We start from the raw sequence: 21,096 nt of genomic DNA, 5'->3' as shown, positions 1-21,096 counted from the left end.
TGTGTCTCTGAAGATAATTCTCTTAGTTATACTAGGAGGAGCTGCCCACTCTCCATTCTGCTTTTTTCCGAAAATAAGCAGACGCACAAACCACAAAGGAAGCCTTCAGGAACCATAAAATAAGCCCCCAGAAATCATGGAGCAAGCCCCTCAGAACCCATAGTCAACCCCCCACCCCAGGAACCACAGTAAGCCCCCAGGAACCAATGAGCAAGCCTCCAGCAACCACAGAGCAAGCAAGCCCTCCAGGAACTATGGAGCAACACCCCCCAGGAGCCACAGAGCAAACCACCTAGGAACAGAGAAGCCCCGAGGAACTACAGACTCAACCCCAGGAAACATGGATGAAACCGTTTCATTGGATAAGGCCTGATTAGGGGCGGTCCTGTCCACAGGTGACCACACCAGGGAATAGACAAGAATGCCTTAGCAATACCATTTAGGCTAACCTCAGGTATCATGCTGGGCAAGCTTCTGGGTGTAGGCACCAGCCCCTTTAAGGTTTTCCTTTTGGCTAACTGCTCAAAACACCCACACACAGCCTTCTCACTCCTGCTATTAAGCAGGGATGTTTCCTGGCTGCTAATGATTTCAACAGGACACTTAAAATATCTCCTTCCGTCTCTGTTGGCCAGTGGAAACGGCATCTATTCTGTTGTTTTGAGGAAACACATGGGGCTCATCTGATGTGCCTGGTTCACAGAAATCTGATTATTAGCATATGTGCAATTGCACTCCCACGTATGCTAGAGATGAAAGCTGCTCAGCCCACAGGGTGGGGGATCCAGGCCTCCCTGGGAAGGAAGGGAAGTGCCCACTGTCTATGAAACACAGAGGCCCCAGAAGGTGGGGAAAGAAGAACCACCCATGGGACTTGGCAGGTGGCCTTCTAGGTTTCCACAGAGTACATTCATGGTGAAGGACTGTCTCTTATATACCACAAGGGTGCATCCTTTTCCACATGGGACAGGGAAGACCACGTCATGAAGAATCATGTTCCATGACAGCAGGCTACCACTTAGCAGGAGAGTCCAACCCAAGGTCAGAGCCATCCCTAACAAGGTCATGCTGGCAACTTGGTGGCCCCTCCACAGCTGTTCATTCTCCCTTGGGCCAGACCTTCCAGACAGACAGGCACCAGGGTTGGCCCAAAGGTCCTAGGCACCAGGCAGACAAGCAGCCGAAAGAACCACACATTTCTCTCTCATTATCCCCTGTGGAGCATCAAGTGTTCTGATAGAAGACACCAGCCTGCACAGGCTGTGCCCTAGAGTCGTGTTTTTGGCATCTGTGGGATTTTGTGTCTCTGTGTCCAAAGGTAGCCAAACCAGCTGAGGAATCCTCACCAGCTCCACCTGGAAACTATTCTGAGAGTTGACAAACTCCCACATAAGACCAGGAGAGCAGAGCAGAGTCCCAGGATGAGTTCCAGCCCAAGGTAACAGCATCCTTCCTAGGATGGGGACCAGGGAGATCATCTCTGAAGTTGGTACAGAAATCTCCAGGGGAAGGTGGAGGCCTTGGAGCTGCAACTACCTCTGCTGGTGCCACTGACTTACCTGCCCCTGTAGTGACCACCACCATCATCTCATTTCCTGATACTCAACATTGCTCCTTCCCAGGTACCAGAGAGAGAAGACTGTCCTGAGCCATGGCACCACTCAGCTCTACAGAACAGGAGACTACATTCTTGGGACCTGGACATGCCTTCTTCTAACTCACACGCTGTCAGCCCCCACTTCACAAATGTAGAGCCTACATGGTCACAAGAGTCTCAGGTGCTGATCATACCTGCTTATAGACTGCACTGGGTCAGTCCTGGGGCCCTGATGGCCCTGTCCATTCAAGATGGTCAAGGCTAGACACTGATGTCCTCCCCAAACAATCATTTTTGCTTGGCAAAATAGCACTTCCTACCTGTATGGCTAATGGACTCAGGTCTTCTGGGGGATGCCCAAGGACATGTGACTTTAAAAGATTTAATCCCATTCACCAGGGCCCACAGAACACAGACTCACATAGCAGCATAGTGCACTGACACAGAACAGCATAGTGCACTGACACATTCACCAGGATCCGCAGAACACAGAATCACATAGCATCATATTGCACTGACATTGCTACTGGTGGTGCTGGTAAGACAGGCCACCCACCAGCACAGCTGGATGAGCAGGAACCACCCCATCCAGAAAGGTTTGTCTAGACCTGGGTTCTCAGCCTGCCTCCAGGGGACACTGGGCAATGTCTACAGATGGTTTGGCTCTTGGACTAGGAGTCTCTGCATAGGTAAGCAGAAGTCAGGGCCCACTCCACACCTCATGGTGTTAGGATGCTTAGCCAAGAAGATGATAGCCCTAAAAACACATTGTCAAGGCCAAAAATACCTCTTGGCAATCGGAGCTTTTTCACTGATGTCTGCAAGAACTTCCTGGGACATAAACAAGCCAAAGCCAAGAATGGAAACAGGAGCAGCAAGGCCCTGTACCAAAGGAGCTTGTCACAGCTGTCTTCCCATGATGGTCCCAGGATCTGCAACGCTGGGCAGATGAGTCCTAACAGGGTTGCCATCTTTGTAGATAAATTTGAGTAGATGTTGGCAAGCACATGGCTCCACTTAGACCACTCACTGGCTCACAAGCACCTGGAACCCAGGTAGCTGGCAGCTTCCTCGTTCCCTCTAGCCTGCATGGGGCCAGTTCATGGCTTAAAAAGCAGCTGCTAAAAGAACACTCTCATTGGTTACTAGGGCTATGGATGGCAATGAGCCCCCAAAATGACATGACCCCTATAAAGTCCCTATTTCCCATCACCTGGTTCAGACTGGGGAGGCCCAAGTGCACATCCTTCTCAACCCACAGTCCTACCGTATCTGTCCAGTAACCCATAGGAATGACCACTACCTCCATGATATGCTTGACCTGGGCAGGTGACACTCACTTACCTGAAGAGGCAAAGGGTAGGAGGAACATGTTGGCATGGTCATGGATGGAGGGCACAAGCCAGTGTAAGCTAGGATCTGCTGAGCAGGGTTGTAGAGAATATGAGGTGGTGGGGATGGACCATAGGCCAGCTGAGACAGAGGGACCTGTGGAGAAAGAGGTGACAACCCAACTCATTGTACCCTCAAACCTACCCAAAGCAGTATCCTAACCTGCAGCCTGGCCCTCTTGGGAGCCCTACCCAAGCCATAAAGGCTAGGCCAATCTTCCCTTCATGACTTCACAGAAAGTCCTGCCATTCTCTTCCACATACATGGTCTCTGGACTGGAGTCACCACCTAGAACTGGCGCTTAGGAGGGCAGCCTGGGGGAACCCAAGGGGTAGAGTGCAGGAATTCAGGGCCTCCCAAGGCATCTCCAGATGTCCCCGGGAACAGGAAACCTGAGAAACAAGGGCCTGAGCAGCAGAGCTCAAGAGAGCTCCAGACTGCTGCTTGGAGTGGCTAACAGCCAAAGCCCCTGGGACAGCAGGACTTAGCAAAAGAGGAACCAACCGGAAGTGCTTTACAGCCCGGTGGATTTAGTCCTGCTTTAGGACTCTGCCTGCCTGTGCCTGGCCTGTCTTACTTAACACGAGGTTTAGGGTGTCCCTGTGGGAATGGCAGGGTCATTTCTGTATGCCCTGGCAGCACCTCTGAAGTGCTCTAGGAGGACAAAAGGGAGACTCTACCCAGCCATGAAAAGACAACTCTCAGTCAAGTTCAGCAGGGCTGACTCAGAGAGAAGGCGTGGGTGATTTCAACCTTTCATCCAGCTTGTTGAAATGGGGTCCAAGCCCTGCCCAGATCCACCAGGAAATAATGAACCCTACAATGACAGAGTAACTTTGCAGCTGAGCTTTGTTCTTAGATGGTGACCAAGTTCTGTCTGCCTCAGAGGGCCAGAGAGAATTCAGACAGTTGTCAAGTACATCAAAGGTTGATAATTCTATTTGCCATCTAACATGCTGTAGAACCCAGGAGCCCTTGGTCCTCCTCTGCCAAGGAAGCTGCTGAGCTCCCTTGAAAGAAAGGCACTGGAAACAAGTGTAAGACGCTACTCACCATGTCCTTGAAGGCCCCCAGGACTGCAGCTGTGATGATGCCAAGGCACAGGCCCAAGATGTTCAATACTGTAGACGCCCAGAGCAGCCGGTACAGGTGAACCACATCCTGGCAGCTGCGCACACCTACAAACTCATAGTAGGTAGGTGAGGGTTCTGTGCTGCATGAGGGAGAACAAAGTTACTGCCCTCGTGGCCACAGCATGACCAGGTGACAGTATGTCAGACCACAATGAAGTAACCACCCCTGAGTGTTAGACCCATAGTCAGGTGAACAACCCTGAGTGTTATATCTATGATTACATGACCACCCTTGAATGCTAGATCCATGGATGGGTGACCAACCTATGTGTCAAAACTGTGACCAGGCAATAGTCCAGCACCACATAATGATCAGGTGACCACCCTGCTGAGTTAGAGCTATATCTAGCCAACCAGTCCCATGGACTGGAGCCATAGTCAAGGGCATCACTACTGGAGCAAAGAAGGGTGATGGGAAGAAGTTAGCACAGGTGTTAAATAAGATCCCAGCTTCTACTCCAGAGAAACCCAGGGGTCTTGGTCCACTTTGACCGTTGAAGGATCTGTGGAATTCTGGAAGAACCAGGGGGTAAGCTTAATAAGCCCTACCAGTAGCCTTAAACCTAACAGAAATGATAAACACAACCTCCAACCATCACTCTAAAACTAGAAATAGTCTTGATCTTAAACATACCTCAAACTCAAACAACAACCATAACCATAACAATAAATGAATTCTATTACCCTGGACCCAAAACTACTCCTAACAAGGCCAAACCACCCTCTAGAGGCAGCCCCAGCCATAAAAGTAACACAAAAACCCAAACCCATCCCTAATCAAGTGCTCAACCAAGCCATAGCCATAGCCTTAAACTTAACTACAACCCCAAGCAGAACCTAAACCCAAACCATAACCTTATTCCTAGCTTTAGCCTTAACTCTAACCCTAACCCAATCACCGATGTCAAACCCAAACCTAACCCTTGCCTTGGCCCTAAACTGAACTCTAAGTCTAACCCTAATTCTAATAAAAACTTAACCTTAACTCCAACACCAGCACCAACTGTGAACTTAACACTATCCATGGCCCAAGCCCTGATGATGACTCTGATCTTAACCCTAAACCTAGTCCTAATCTTAGCCCAGGCACTAGCCCTAGTCCTAACCTGTGCTGGTTAGTTTTTGTCAACTTGACGCAAAAACTAGAGACACTTGGGAAGAGGGAACCTCAGTTGAGGAATTTCATCCATTGATTGGCCTGTGGCCATGTCTGTGAGACATTTTCTTAACTGGTAATTAATGCAGAAGAGTCCAGCCCACTGTGAGCAGTGCCATCCCTGGGCACGTGGCCCTGGAATGTATAAGGAGGGTAACTGAGCAAACCAGGGGAAACAATCCAGGAAGCAGCGTTCCTCCATGACCTGTACTTTGGTTCCTGCCCTGAGCTCCTACCCTGTCTTTCTTCCATGATGAATAATTGTAAGCTGAAAGTAAAATAAACCCTTTCCTCCTCAAGTCGGCTTTGATCAGTGTTTTATCATAGCAATAGAAAGTAACTAGGACACTCCCCAAGTTGGTTTGGATCATGGTGTTTTATCACAGCAACAAAGAAGCAAACTAGAATATAACTATAACCATAACCCTAATCCTATTCCAAACCTTAACCACAAACAACAGCCTAAAAACAAGCATTAACCTTAACTTTAATCCCAGACCCTCAAAAAAAACCCTGAATTTAGCTATAATCTCAATCCAAATACCAATATTTAACCTAAATGTAGCCCCAGCCCAAACCCTAACATTAGCCCTTGCCCTAACCATAATCCTAGACCTAGCCAAAACCTTAAATAAACCCCAACCCTAATCTTAAAGCCAACATCAACACCAATCCTAACCTGAACCCTAGCATTAAAGGTAAACAAATATAAATTCTAACACCAATGCCAACCTTAATTCTAACCCTAACCCTAACCCTAGCCCAAGCCCTAACACTAATGCAACCTAACCTAGAGCTAGCCCTACTTAACCCTAAATAAACCCCCAACCACAATCAAAACTAACCCCAACCCAATAACAACTCCAATCCTAACCAGAACCCAAGCACTAGTCCCATACTAAACCCTAACTGAATACACAGCCTGAAAGTCAAAAAGAGCCCTAAACCTAGTTCTAAGGCCCAACCCCAATGGCAACCCTGACAGTAACTCTAGAATAACCCCACCTCTAAACCTAACCTTAGTCTTAGCCTTAACCCTAACTCCAAACCCCAATACCAATCCTAATTCAAACCTAGCAATAGATCTAACTCTATCCTTAACCCTAGTCCTAAACATCAAATGCATAACCAACACTAACCTTAATTCTATCTCCAACACAAAAACCAACCCTAAACCTAGCCCTAACAGTAACTCTAACCTTAGACCTAAGCCTAATATTAGCCATAGCCATAGCCCCAGCACTAACCTTAATCATAACTATAACCAAACCTTAGTCCTAACCCTAATCATAACTAAACTCTAACCCAAATCCTAACCCTAACACTAACCTAGCTTTATCTCTAATCCTAACTCTGACCAACCTTAACCCTAAACCTAATTCCAACCCTGAAGCCTACCAATAGCCTAAACTATAACCCTAGCTCTAGTTATAAACCTAACCCTAGCAATAACTGTAGCCCTAACCCTAACCCAAGCCCTCACCTGATCCTAAGGCAAACATTAACCTAAAATCAATGCCTCTGAGCATGGTGGTGCATACCTTTAGTCCCAGCACTTGGGAGACAGAGCCAGGTGGATATCTGTGAGTTCAAGGACAGCCTGGTCTACATAGTGAGTTCCAGGCCAGCTGGGGCTACAGGGAGACCCTGTCTCAAAAAGACCACCCCCCAAAAAAAACAAAAAAAAAAAAACAAAACAAAACAAAGAAAAACAATAAAATCAATGCCAAGCCAATATTAACTTAAGCCCTAACCTTATTTGTAAGCCCCAATGTCCTGCTAACCCTAACATTAACCTCAATCATGACAGAAACTAATCCTAAACAAAACCCTAGCCTTGGCCCTAAACATAAGCCTAAGTATAGCTCTAGTGCTAAGTATAGCACTAGCCATAACTCTAACACAAACCCTATCCCTACCAGTAGCCCCATTCCTAATCGTAGCACTAATCCTAATCCTAAACCTAGCACTATCCCTAACACTACCCTTGCCCTAGCCCTAACCCTAACCCAAAACCTAACACCAAAACGAGCCCTAGCACTAACCCTAACCCTAATGCTAACAATAATCTTACTATTAAACCCAGTCCTTTCCCTAAACCTAACACTAAACCCAGCGCTAGCACTAACACCAAACCTTAAGCTAGCTCTAATCATAACCATAACAATAACCCTAACCTTAACCAAAACCATTACTCTAATAATTCCTAACCCTAGCCTTAACCAAAACCATAACCCTAAATTAGCATTAACCCTAAACAAAGCCTTAACCCTAGCTTTAATCTGAAGCCTAGCCATGCGTTTAACCCTAGCCATACCCCTAACATTAACCTTAACCTTAACCCTAGCCCTATTCCTAACCTTAAGCTTAACCCCAACCTTAACTCTAGACTTAGCACTAGCCCTAACCCAAACTCTAACCCTAACCTTAACCCAAACCCCTACTCAAGCCCTAACCCTCACCCTAGCCATAACCTAACTTAAATAACCCTAACTTTAACCCTAACACTAGACTTAACCCTGAGTCTAGCCCTAATCTTAATGCTAAACCCTGATTCGAGCTCTAATCTTAATGCTAAACCCCAATTCCAACATCAGCTAGTCCTAGCCCTAACTCCCAACCCCATTGCTTTAATACTAACCCTTGCAGATCCAGAAAGACAGTTAAGAGGGGCCATTTGAATGGTAATACTTTTCTCAATGCACCAAGAAGACATCACTCAGACTGGAACCCTTGGCCTCCCCACCATGGTCACTCTAGCGTGGTCCCAGCCATTCCAGAAAGCATAGCAGATGGTCATAGCCCAACCTATGGTAAAGCACTGAGGTTCCTCCAGAGACCTGCAGGACATTTCCAGTGGATGGCATATGAGGAATTTGAAGGGCCATGGAGCCCACAGCTAGACCATGAGAGGCAGTGGTACACCATGCATTACAAACACTGGGGCTCTTGGTGCCCCAGGCCTCTGGCTTTTCTAGTGTTAACTTCTTGTCCCCTTCCACCCAGTGGGTGAAAAGCTTCTCAAACAAGTTAGAGTCCTCTCCACTGTTCTAAGGATCCATCTATCTTTGGTGGGGCTGATCAGGGAGGCTCCACCTTGGTCTCAAAGTAAGGCAGAAAGTAGACACAGAGCACTCCAACTCACTAGCCCTGGGCCCTCAACAGCTAGCCAGGGTGGTTGCTGAGCTACCTCCATCTTCCTCATGCCAGAGTGACAAGTAAGCATTTTGTGTTCTCATTTAGAAGTTGGGGTTCTGTCTGAGAGAGAACAGTAGGACACAGGTTTTACCGAGGGAGATATGGATAAAAGTGGGGTTATTTAAATGAGAGGGGGAGGGTTATACAAGGAACCTTGGGGATAAAGGGAAAGAAGGAGCTCAAGAGAGATGGGACCATAGGAGAAGGGTATTATTAAGGGAGAAATGGGAAAAATGGGGGTACTTTAAATGGGGAAACCCATTGGTGGAAGGGTTAGACAGTGAGAGAGATAAATAATGCCTAGCTAGTTTTAAAAAACCAGAAGGAACCATATTAGTCCAACAACCTACTGACAATTATACGTACAACTAGTTCAAGGAACAAAATACATGTCTAGTCAACATTTATCTGAGAATGTTTGGTTTTGTGCCCAAACTTTATCTGCATAGTGCATGGTAATTAAAAGTACCAGACTGGTGGAACTTTCTAACCTTCTTAGATGTTTAACAGCCATACTTTGAGGCCTATACTAATCTGGTCAGAGAGACTTAAAGGATAGTTTTTGCTCCTTGCCCTCCAAGATCGACTAAATTCCAGTGCACTACGGAGCACCTCTCAAAATGTCCTGTAACTGTGGTGAGTCACTTGTCCTCTTGATCAGGGAGGCCATGGAGATCCCACCAGATGGACTTGAGCCAGTGTCTAGCCTCCAAAGAGGAGGGTCAACACAGAGGAAACATTTCTTCCATGCTTCCAAGTAAAGCCAGCCATGGTCCAGCAGGACCTTTGATTTATCTTCACATAGGAGGAACTGGTAAAAGAAAGGAGCCAGAGGCTCCTCCCTAGCCTATGTGACCCGAGGAACAGATCCTCAAATGACCTTAAGAGTAAAAATAAATTGGTTTATTTGGGCCAACTGTATGGCCTTAAACACCCAAAAGGAAAGTATAACCAAAGAGTAAAGGGGCCAATATAATTTTTTAAGAGTCCATATGCATAGCTAAAGGCTACATAACAAGTAACAATGCTAGATAGGAGATACCTTCTTTTGAGTTGTTGGCCAGGGTGGCCCAAGAGACTCCCAGACAGTAACCCAGGATAGAACTGGGAAAATGAACAGCAGACCCCAATCTTATCTAAAGGAATGTTGGCAACTGATTGCTGCTAGATGAGGGAGAGTTGATCTTCCTAAAACAAGGGACTCTAGATAGGCTGACTAGACTCAGAAGATGGACTTGCACTGGGGAACAGCTGGGGGCGCCAACAACACAGTATACAGTAACAGGGATGACAGAGTCTATAGGCTCCATGGGGTGGGGGGGACTATGAGACGGTGCCATTTGGGATGCGGGTATAAAGATGATTGTTGTTTGGGATGTTCTGTATGAAATACACAAAAAAATCAATAAAAAAATGTATTAATGCTGGGGCTGGAGAGATGGCACAGTGGTTAAGAACACTGGTTGTTCTTGCAGAAGACCTGGGTTCAAATCCCAGCACCCACATGGCAGCTAACAACTGTCCGTAACTCCAGTTCCAGGGGATCCGATGGCCTCTTCTGTCTTCACAGGCATTGCATGACAATGCAGGCAATACACTCATACACATTAAATGAAAATAATAAATAAAATATATTTTTTTTAATATTTTGGCCAGGCATGGTAGCGCATGCCTTTAATCTCAGTACTCAGGAGGCAGAGGCAGGTGGATCTCTGTGAGTTCAAGGCCAGCCTGGTCTACATAGTGAGTTCCAGGACAGCTGGGGTTACAGGGAGACTCTGTCTCAAAAAGACCAAAAACAAGTTTTTTAATGCATTAATACTTTCAATAAAAAAAAAGAAGTTGGGGTTCTGGGCTAGGTATAGGGGTTCTCAGCCCTCACAGAGAGCAGATCTGGGACATGCTGGTTGCCACCTGGTGGCCATATCAAGGAATGTAGCAACCAGAGGCCAGGACAGGCTTAAACACTTCCATGATATATGCTGTGTGTACTCTTGGGTGGAAAATCAACTTCTCTGAGCATCCGTTTTCTCAATAGTGAAATGGAGTTAATGAGACAACTCTCAGGTAAATGTCTTAGGGTAACTGAGACAGTTTGGGTCCAGAGGAGGAAATGCCAACAGGAATATAGGAAGAGGGGAATGGGGCTCTTAACCATGACCAGATGTCCTGTTCAGAGTCTCAACTGTGCATGTGCACACGTGTATGTGTGTATCCACGTGTGTGCATGGGTATATGCACGTGCAATGACACATGCTACCTTGTGGGGCTGCCTTACCTCCCACAGGTGTAGAGGTCACAGCAATAGCATGTATTGCTCCTCACCTTCAGCTGGCACCTTCCATTCAAGGAGTAGCAGGTGACCTTGGGGCAGAGAGATAGGCAGGTCCATGAGGGCCCAGAACTTTCCCCTTCCCAAGAGTAGGGCTTGGCTGCCAGGACCCTCCCTGACCCAGAACAGGACAGAGCAGGATAGAACTGGGCAGATTAGGGCTGGACAGGACAGAACAGGCAGGGAAGGATAGGAGTGGACAGGTCAGGGCTTGGAAGTAAATGGCAGGACAGGACAGGGCCAGGGTTGGACAGGACAGGACTAGGCAGAGCAGGACTGGACGGGGTAGGACTTGGAAAAGAAGGGTAGGACAAGACTGGGAAGATAACAACAGAACAGGACTGGGCCAGGATTGAACAGAACAGGACTGGGCATGGCAGGGCTGTTAGAACACTCCCCTGAACTCACAACACACAAACACCTCTTTTCTGGAATGTCCAGTACATGCACTTTCAATTATCTGCAGTTCTGGAGACCCAAGAACAGACTGAGTGTCATCTACCCTCTTTCCCTACTAGATTTCTGCCCCCTCCTTGGTATTGGCACTCAGTTTGAGCAGTCTTATTTAGTTAAACCAACAAATCATAACACTAGTTTAGGATACCCTAACGGAGCCATATGCCAGTGCCCACCTGGACTGGTCTCACAGACCAGCTGCTGTGTGCATTCATTTTTCCTGGTGTCTCACTCAGCTAAAGAGTGAGGTCACACTGCAGCTGTCCCCAGCCCAAGGAAAGCCAGAAAGCCCCTTGAACAGTGTACATGTGTTATCCCAGTGTTTTGTGGTAGTAATTAAGTCAGTGGAAATGCTAATTGGAAAGACCACACACAGAACTGGACAGATGAATCCCAACACTGTCAAAGAAGCAAGTCTGCAGCTGTGATTCCAACAAAAACACAGTGCATTGAAATGTCAAAACTAGCTCCAAGCTTTCAATGCCTCAACACCCTCAGGCAAAGACAGCAGGAAGATCCGTGAGGATGGAAATAGCCACTTTAACCAGACACAGACTACTTGGGGGGGGGGGACATGCTGGTCAAAGGTAAGCCATGCTCACCTCTGTCTGGTAGACATCGTACAGGTACCCGACCCCGCTGGAGTAAAACTGGCACCTTCCTGCACTGAGAGGCCTTGGTTCCTAGAGAAATAAATGCAGATGATATCAGGAATCATCTCCAATCAGGAATGCCAGAGGCCATTTCAGTCCTGCCTTCCAGGGACTGGAACAGGATGGAGGCCATACCAGCCATCACCTGTCAACAGAAGAGCTGTGCGTGGTATCCAAAAGGCTTCAGAGCAGAAGCTACAGGCCCCTCCATCTACCTGCTGGGTGCACATCAGCACAGGGAGCAGGAGGGACATGCTGATGAACAGGCTAAGGGTTATTCTACATCATGGAAGGGATGTTGGGCTCCTGTCTCTTCCTAAAAGCAAAATGGGTTTTTTTTTTCTTGGAAGGAAGGAAACAAAAAAGATTTGGGACTAATTCAGTCATCCATCCAACCATCCATCTATTCATCCAGTCATTCAATCATCTATGCATTCATCCTTCACCTATTCACCTATCCTTCCATCTGTTCATATTTCCTACCCACCACTTGACATAAGCTCATTAAGGTCCTGTCCCACTATGTCCTCACCCCTCTGTCTCCAACATGCATGGATTCAACACAGTGCTGAACTATGACGAAGCCAAGGTAAGTCAGAGCCATAGATAAACAAAGAGGTGGTTGCTATGGCAAAAGACAGCAGGGGCCCAAGGCTTGTAAAGAGCCACAGAACTGTGTGATCTGCAAATGCCCTTTGGGATCAATATTATGCGTCAGTGGCATTTCTTATAGCACTGCTACTTCTGACCTAAGAGGAGTCTAGAAATCACCAGTAATGCTGGTAGTGGGCAAGGACAGTCCCTCGGGGTCGCTAGGCAGCAGTTGGGGCTAGGGCATAGCACTCATGTGCCAGGCTGGGTCTGGGTGGATTCACCCAGGGGAGGCAGATTCTTGGTCCCAGGTGGCTCGTGAGGGAGCAGGAGTGACAACAATTAGAGGATGAGGGAGGGCAGCAGAGACCGAGGCTGTAGTCTCGAATTCAGAGCTGGCTCTCAGGCTTTGAGGACACTTCAGGAATGTCAGGCTTGCAGGACCTTTATCACTAACATTGCAAGACCCAGCTCCCCTCACCCATGGACTCTCCAAGGAGAGATGATGGTGGAGAGTGAGGTTGGAGTCCTGACACCACCTGCCCATATGGTGGCAGTTTGGGATGTCAATATAACTCCAGTAGCCTCACCAACACTCTGGCCATCCATCCACAACAGGACTGCAACTGCGCAGGATACCAGAAGCTGTGTGTGATGTATGTTTGTGCCTGTTGTGTGTGATATGTGTTTGTGCCTATTGTGTGTGGTATGTGTTTGTGTCTGCTGTGTATAGTGTGCTGATGTCTGCTATGTGTGGTGTCGTGTGTGTGTGCCTGCTGTGTGTGGTGTGTCTGTGTCTGCTGTCTGTGTTGTCTACTTGTGTGTGCTGTGTAATGTGTATGTGGCCTATGGAGGGCAGTGGTATTGAGTTACAGGAACCAGACACAGCCAGAGAAGGGAAGGCAGTGGTGGCAGCACAGCTGAGACCAACATGAAGCTGTCAGAGTTGGGTTCTGCAACTGCAATTTTGCTTTTCACATAGACGTTGAGTCCTGGGGAGCAATTGTGTGCCAGTCGAAGGTAGTACTCACGATGTGCCGTGCAGCAAACACGCCATCCACTATGGCACAGCAGAATGCCGCCACCACACCAAAGCTGATAAACACAATGGCCGCCACCAACTAGGAGCAGAAGACAGAGGAACATGGCATCTCAGTCTAACAAAACAGACTTTGAGCACAATCAGAGCCTCAGTGGATGTTAGAGTGCCCTAATAGATCATCAATGCTCCTCTTCCACCCCTCCAGTGTGACCAGTCACAGACTCTCCCATGTGATGTGCTCTGTAAGCTCTGTGCTATGAGACATGTGGGACCACCACTGCATGGAAGAGAGGTCCCTTCACCCCTGCACACCCAATTGCAATGTCTGTTCCCATTTTCATAAACAGTACCTGTCCCCAGGCCTCTAATATAGCCAGATTCATTCTGCACCACCACAGCCTGCAAGAGCCTGGAGCCACAGCTGACAGGCTACCTAGCATCTTTCCACGGTGTTTAAACAGTCACAGTTTCCTGCTGTTATTATAAACTATCACAAAGACCTCAAATGTATGGGTTCACATAAAGTGTTTCTGCATGTTCCCTCAAACATATCTTGGCCCAGCACTTTGACACAGAGCACATTTAGGTTATACTTTAAATTTTTGAGGAGGAAAGCTACAGTGTCCTAAACATGCCTTGCCATTAATAACAGAATGCTTTTCTCACAAACAGAATGGCACTTGAAATTGGTACTAAAAAGAATGTCTCAATTTGCATTTCTGATTATTAATGTCTCTATTTACATTTCTCTGATTATCAATGAAACTGGCCTTTGTGGGGTTGTTTGTTTGTTTTTCCTGTGACATAATTCTACATAATTCTAGATTAACCAAACAAACAGGAAAAATAATTTAAAGAATTTCTAGATGTATGTGTGGTAGTATGCACCTATAATCCCAGGACTCAGGAGTCTGAGGCAGGAGAATAATGAGTTCAAGGCAGCCTCAGTTATGTAGTGAGATTTTTGTCTCCAAAAATGTTTCTGTATTTCCTTATTGAGAGTTTCCCAAGTGTTAGTACCTTCTAAACCATACCTGTGAGCCCCTCTCCTTATCTGTAACAGCTCTCTCCAGCAGGGGAAACCTGTTCAAGTATATGGGTTTGATGCTCAGTCTCAGGAGATACCTGAAGTCATTAGAATTACAAGCCAGGGTAAGAAATCAGCTATCCAGAAATAGTAAGTATAGGCTGGGCATGGTGGTGCATGCCTTTAAGGGAGCCAGAGGCAAACGGAGTTCTGTGAGCTCAAGGCCAGCCTGATCTTCGCAGCAAGTTCCAGGTCAGCCTGTTCTAAATAGTGAGAGCCTATCTTGAAGGAAAGGGAAGGGAAGGGAAGGGAAGGGAAGTTTTTTTTGGAAGAGGGGGAGGGGAGGGGAGGGGAAGGGAGGGGAGGGAAGGAGAGTCAGAATTCTCCAGCACTGGGTTGGCCCACACACTGATAACACAGCTGCACTCTGGTGACCCTGCCACAGCCTCCTGGTGTCCTTTCCTACTCCACCCTCACTCATCTCAATTATTCGTTTGACATGAGCTTAAAGGTGAAACTCTGCCATAAGTATTGGAAAGATCAGAGGCCTTCTCCTAGCCAACCACCCCAGCCCTTCTGTCTATGTGACCTTTGTTCTAAATCTAGTCACCCAGATCCCCAGCTGACCTGACCCACAGCAGCATCTTGCATGCTGGTTGTTCTCCTCTCCTCCACCTCCAGAACAACAGATCAATTAAGCAGTCACTGGGACTAGATCTCAGCCCCAGGGCCATTGGCCTTTTTGACATTTTTCTGCTCAACAGCATAATGCACAGCACAGTGAAAACCCATGACAGTTGTCTAGAGGAAAGGAACTCAGCTTACAGGGGACTGTCAACATCTCTCTCTCTCTCTCTCTCTCTCTCTCTCTCTCTCTCTCTCTCACCTATCACATGACCCCAACACAGCTCCACACAGCTAGTCTGTCACTCCCAAATCCTCATTCCAGAGGAATTATGCTCTGAGGATCCCCCTCCACCCCCACGCTTCCACCTCACCGAGTCACAGCCCATCCAGTCAACCGGCTTTGCAACCAGTCCTGCCACGTCAGGATACAGCAAGCACTGCAGAGGGTCCCTACATCCCATTAGCCTCACATGCAGACACTTGCTGCCTGGTAGTGCTGACACTGTGGCGGGAGCTGTTCCAGGTGCTGAAAATGACTGCGCAAACTCTGGCTTGCCCTCTGGAGCTATGTCCAGAGAACTCGGCCCTTCTAGAAACAAAATCACAGCTCTGCACATGATGCACTCCAAAGGCAGAATTCCTGTCCTGGCCAGCACAGTGACTCACTGACCCCCAGCCAACTGAGACAGACCTAGGCCACACAGCTGACAAATGGCTGAGCCGGGTCCAAATGAAAGTACACTAAAGAGAAGATGGCCAGAATCCCCACTCCCTCCCCTGATTCCATGAACATGTGTACAGGGTGTTTCATCCCAGGTGAGAGAGACAGACACATAGAAGCAGAAACAAGAAACAAGGAGACAGAGATGACAAAGACACGGCGAGGGGAAGAGAGAGAGAGAGAGAGAGAGAGAGAGAGAGAGAGAGAACAGAAATACACAGAGAGACACAGAGATAGAGACAGAAAGTTAGGGAAAGGGGCGGGGAGAGTAGGCATGAGGGAGGAGATCAGACTGAAAGGAGATGCAACACGGTTTGGCAAAGCGCAGCCCCCTCCTCAGCCCCTACTGGGGAGAAGGGCCTGTGGCCCAGCCCAGCAGGTGGTGCTGTGACCCACAGCTCTAATTTGAAAGTAAAGGAAGAAGCTGAGGTTGTCCCCATCCTTCTATGATTCAGAGGGAATACAAAGGCCACTCCCACCTCAAGGAAGGAGATGAGGGTTCTCTCGACAGGGGAGAAACCCAGGTGCTACATATGCTCCTTGGAACAAACTGCAACAAACAATGTGTTATTCCAAATAATGGTGTCTTTCCCAACAGACACAGAAGTAGCTTCTCTGGGACAAGAGGAGGAGGATGGAAAGAGGTGATGCTTGGAGATGACTTGGTGGGTAGCAGAGGGGAGAAAAGGAGCCCTCTCCAGGGTGTGCTGCCCTCCCTGTCATAGGAAGAGCCCTTCCATTGTGGCTTTCTTTAGTTTGCACTGGAGACTAATATAATAGTGGGCAGAGGTAATGATGAAGCCACTTCTAATTAGATTGCACCCTCAGAGTGAACAGAGTGGAGCACGTACAAATAGGATGAGACATGTCCAGGATTTGCCTCAGCCTCCTCAGCCTCCCATGGGAAGAAAAGAGCAGGAGACAAAAGGAGATTATCCCTTAGTTGACTGTTGGGTGATGGGTATACATGGGGTTTTATTATGGTATTTGTCTACTTTTACATACACTTAACATTTTCTATGGTACAATTTTAAAATAATGAGAAATCAAGACAAAAGCACTGTATAGATCTGAAACACAACCACCCTCTCCTTGGCTGAAGATGCCCTGCTGCTGCTGTCTCCTGGAACAACCTGAATGTCCCCTAGAGACAGAATGGTAACTCCAGCTTCTGAACACTCACAGTAGCCAGTTCTGTGCCGGACACTCCCTCAGATGTCTGCCCCACCCAGGACACCACTGAGGTCCACAGTGGTTTAGTTCCCCAGTGCCACAACACTTGTGGTGGGCCCAAGTTTTAGCCATCCAATATCATATTAGCACTAGATTGAACTGTGTGTTTGTCATACAAACTTAGCCCAAAAGGACATTTTTCTGAAAGGGCAAAAGCAAGATTGTGCAAGGACCATATACAGCCTATTAAGGTATCTAAGGACACAGGAACCACCTCCACCTGCCCACTGCTAGCCTAGACCTCCTTGCTGTCTACTATGTCACCTCTAGGTCTTACCCTCCAACCTGACCCATAGTAGACATGATCCAAGAGAGGCAAAGTGGTTATCTACAGATGACATGATCGTGCAGACAGAATCCACTGAAAAGCCATGAGAAACAGCAAATGAGTTCTGTGAATTACAGGCTGTGAAATGCACCTTCAGAAGCCATAGTGGTAATGAGCCCTCCAAAAACAATTCCTCACAATGGCCTTGGCATGAATAAAATCAGTAGGAATAAAGGCAACAACAGAAACACAAAACTTACTCAGAAAACTCAAAAACATTGGTGAAACAAGCTTAGAATGACCTAAAGAAATGGGGAACCATTATGTTCCTGGGCCTGCAGCCTTCTGCTTCATCACCTGCAGACCCAGCACTGTCCTTACCAGGGTCCCTGATGGCTTCTGTGAAAATTCACTCATGATAATTGCAAGGAATCCTGCTTAGGCCAAACAAACAGAACTCATGACAAGGCTTCAGGAACCAAGGCAATGGTGCGACACGAAAGCAGGTCCCACAGACCAGAGGGCAGAACTGGGAGCTCAGAAACAACCCCATATAGTAGTCCAGCCAGCACAGTCAGCTGGCTGACAAGGACACCAACTCCATTGATAAAGAATAGGCTCCAACAAATGGTGTTTGGGCAATGGGACAGATGGAAAAGAATGAATATGGATGTCCAGCCTCACAAACACAAACGGAACAAAGTGGATAGAGGCCTAAATGGAACCATTAAATCTCCATCAAAATTAAAAGCTGGGGCTGGCAAGATGGCTCAGTCAGTAAAGTGCCTGCCATGCAAGCATTAGAACCTGAGTTTGGGTTCCTAGCACCCATGTCAAAGGCAAGCATGGTGGTGTGTGTCTGTAATCTTTGTGTTGGATGGTAGGGGTCGGGTGGGGACAGACAGATAGAGACTGGGAGATCCCTGGAGCTGACCGGTCAGCCACATCAGTGAGATTCAGGTTCAGTGAAGGACTCTGTCTCAAAAATAAGGTGGAAGATACAGAAAGGCATCTGGCATTAAGCTCTGACCTGCACATACACATGTTCACACACAAAAAACAAGCACCCACACATATACTACACACAAAAATTGGAAGCTACTGTCATTCATAGGGCATTGACAAGAAAGTGGAAAAATAACCCATAGAATGGAAAAAAGACTGCAAAGCACAGATTTAATGAGATTTGAACCTGGAACACAAAAGGGTCCTGTGAGCTCACTAGCAAAGACAGAGGGAAAAGATCCAGAAAGATATTTCCCCAAAATACATACAAGTGAGGAGTAAGTTCATGAAAAGAGACAAACCCAGATGAGACAGGGAAGCTGCGCCCATGAACTCTCAAAATATGGTTGCTTAAGAAAGACTTGTATAATAATACCAGTTGATACGCCAGTGTAGTTGGGGGAATTCCACAAGGTCCCATCTCTAGATGAAGAGCTACAGGCAATCGACTGCTACTGAGAGAGGGAGAATCAGTGTTCTCCAGGGATAAGCTCCAAGTGGTCATCACCTCTAAACACATATACATTTTAGCACCACTAAATGGACTCAGTAGGTTGTGTGTATATATACGTGTAACAATACTAAAAAGGTCAGGATATTAAGAGGGAATGAGGGGAACATGGGAGGACTTGAAAGAGGGAGAGGGGGGAGAAAATGATGGAAATAGAGTGCTTGTGCATGAAATTCTCAAAAAGTAAAATATTTAAATTATTTTTAAAAAGGAAAAAAAGAAAGAAAAGAGACATACTGTCATTCATCACCAGAGAATGACACAAATAACAGACCACAATGGGGAAGCATTGAAGTGGAGAGATGGCTCAGTGGTTACAAGCTCTTGCTATTCTTCCAGAGGACTTGGTTTGGTTCCCAGCACCTACGTTAGTGCTCCAGGGGATGGGATGCTCTCTTCTGGCCTCCCTGAGCATTTGCATACATGTTCTCTCTCTCTCTCTCTCATAAAAATAATTTTTATAACACAGGAGGCTCGAGAGATGGCTTAGTGGTTAAGAGTACTGGTTGCTCTTGTGGAGGACCTGAGTTCAGTTCCAAGAACCCACATGGTGGCTAACAACTGTCTGTAACTCCAGTTCCAGGGGACTTGATGCCCTCTTCTGACCTCAATGGGTTTGCATGCCCAGATGCACTTTCATGCATTCAAGCAAAACACTCATGCACATATAAATAATAAATAAATAAATAAATAAATAAATAAATAAGCTTTTAAAATGCAGCTTGGCACAGGCCTTTAATTCCAGCACTAGGGAGGCAGAGGCAAGGGGATCTCTGTGAGATTGAGGCCAGGCTGGTCTACATAGCGAGTACCAGGCCAGCTAGGGAGGGCTACAGGGAGACCCTGTTTCAAACAACAACAACAAAAACCACAATGGGATCCTGCTCAGGCCGCCTTGGTTGCCTGGATTTAAAAAGGCAGGCAACAACAAGTGTTCAGGAGACATGGAGAGAGCTGAACTCTCATGCCTACCATAGGGAGTATAGAATGAGGCAAGTACTTGGGGAAACAGTCTGTCTGCTCCTCAAATAATTAAATATAAATTTACCATGTGACCTAGCAATTCCGCTCCTAGGTACAGAGCCAAGAGAAGTGAAAGTGTGCATCTCCACAGAAACCTGCTCAGAGATATTCACAAAGGCACTGTTTTTTTAAATATTTTATTTAGTATTTATATTTTATGTGTATGAGTGTATTGTCTACATGTAGGTAAGTGCACCCACGTAGCGCAATGCCCACAGAGGACAGAAGAGGCTGTCGGATCCCCTGGAACCGGAGTTACGGACAGTTGTTAGCTGCCATGTGGGTGCTGGGATTTGAACCCAGGTCTTCTGCAAAAACAACCAGTGTTCTTAACCGCTGAGCCATCTCTCCAGCCCCAACAAAAGTACTGTTTTACAGGAGATTATATTAACCGTTCATCACTGGGAAACAAATAGAAAAAATGTGGTCCATCCTCATGGTGGAACAGGATTCATCATTAGAGAGGAAAGGAATTCTAACACACATTGCAACATGGAAGAACCTTGAAGACATGCTCAGTGAAGGAAGCCAGACCAAAGACCACATGTTGCCTGTTACTCCACTCACATGAGAACCAGCACAAGAAACCTTTAGAGACAGAAGCCAGACCAAGCCCACACTTTTAGTCCCAATACTTGGGAGGCAGATGCAGGCGGATCTGTGTAAGTTTGAGGTCAGCCTGGTCTATGTAGAGAGTTCCAGGCCAGCCAGAGCTACATAGTGAAGAAGAGGTGGGGGTTTAGGAGCCACTCCAGGGATTGTTTCAGATCAGGTGGTGTGCTGGCTGCAGCATCACTTGATAGCGTCAGTTGTCAACTTGTCACACCTGGAAAGAGGAACCTTCAATTGGGGAATTTCTTCTACAGGGCTGACATTTGGGCATGTCTGTGGGACATTTTCTTGATTGCTGAGTGATGTGGAGGGCCCAGACCACTATAGGTGGTGCTACCCCTGGGCAAGTAGTCCTGGGTTATATAAGAAAGCAGGCTGAGCACGGGCCAGAGGAACAAGACTAAGCAACGTTCCTCCGTGGTTTGTGCTTCAGCTCTTGCCTCCAGTTTTCTGCCCTGAGTTCCTTTCTGACTTCCCTCAAAGATAGACTATGCTTTGGAAGTGTAAGATGAAATAAAC

At 47.1% G+C, this 21,096-nt stretch overlaps 1 protein-coding gene across 1 annotated transcript in view; it reads right to left on the bottom strand.

Annotated features, from left to right (window-relative positions):
* Tmem255b (transmembrane protein 255B) overlaps positions 1-21,096 on the bottom strand; it is a 33,257-nt gene that overhangs the window by 2,442 nt on the left and 9,719 nt on the right. Inside the window, exons 4-8 of the mRNA XM_008848437.2 lie at positions 13,540-13,629; positions 11,867-11,947; positions 10,755-10,840; positions 4,043-4,202; positions 2,942-3,085 (exon numbers count right to left, since the gene is read on the bottom strand). Coding sequence (XP_008846659.1) covers positions 2,942-3,085; positions 4,043-4,202; positions 10,755-10,840; positions 11,867-11,947; positions 13,540-13,629 — 561 coding nt within the window. The remainder of the gene's footprint in view (positions 1-2,941; positions 3,086-4,042; positions 4,203-10,754; positions 10,841-11,866; positions 11,948-13,539; positions 13,630-21,096) is intronic.

This window comes from Nannospalax galili, unplaced genomic scaffold (genome assembly GCF_000622305.1).
Source record: "Nannospalax galili isolate Female #2095 unplaced genomic scaffold, S.galili_v1.0 scaffold744, whole genome shotgun sequence".
Classification (NCBI taxonomy): domain Eukaryota; kingdom Metazoa; phylum Chordata; class Mammalia; order Rodentia; family Spalacidae; genus Nannospalax; species Nannospalax galili.
The sequence above is the reverse complement of the archived record's forward strand: the minus strand, read 5'-3'. Positions and strand labels throughout refer to the sequence as shown.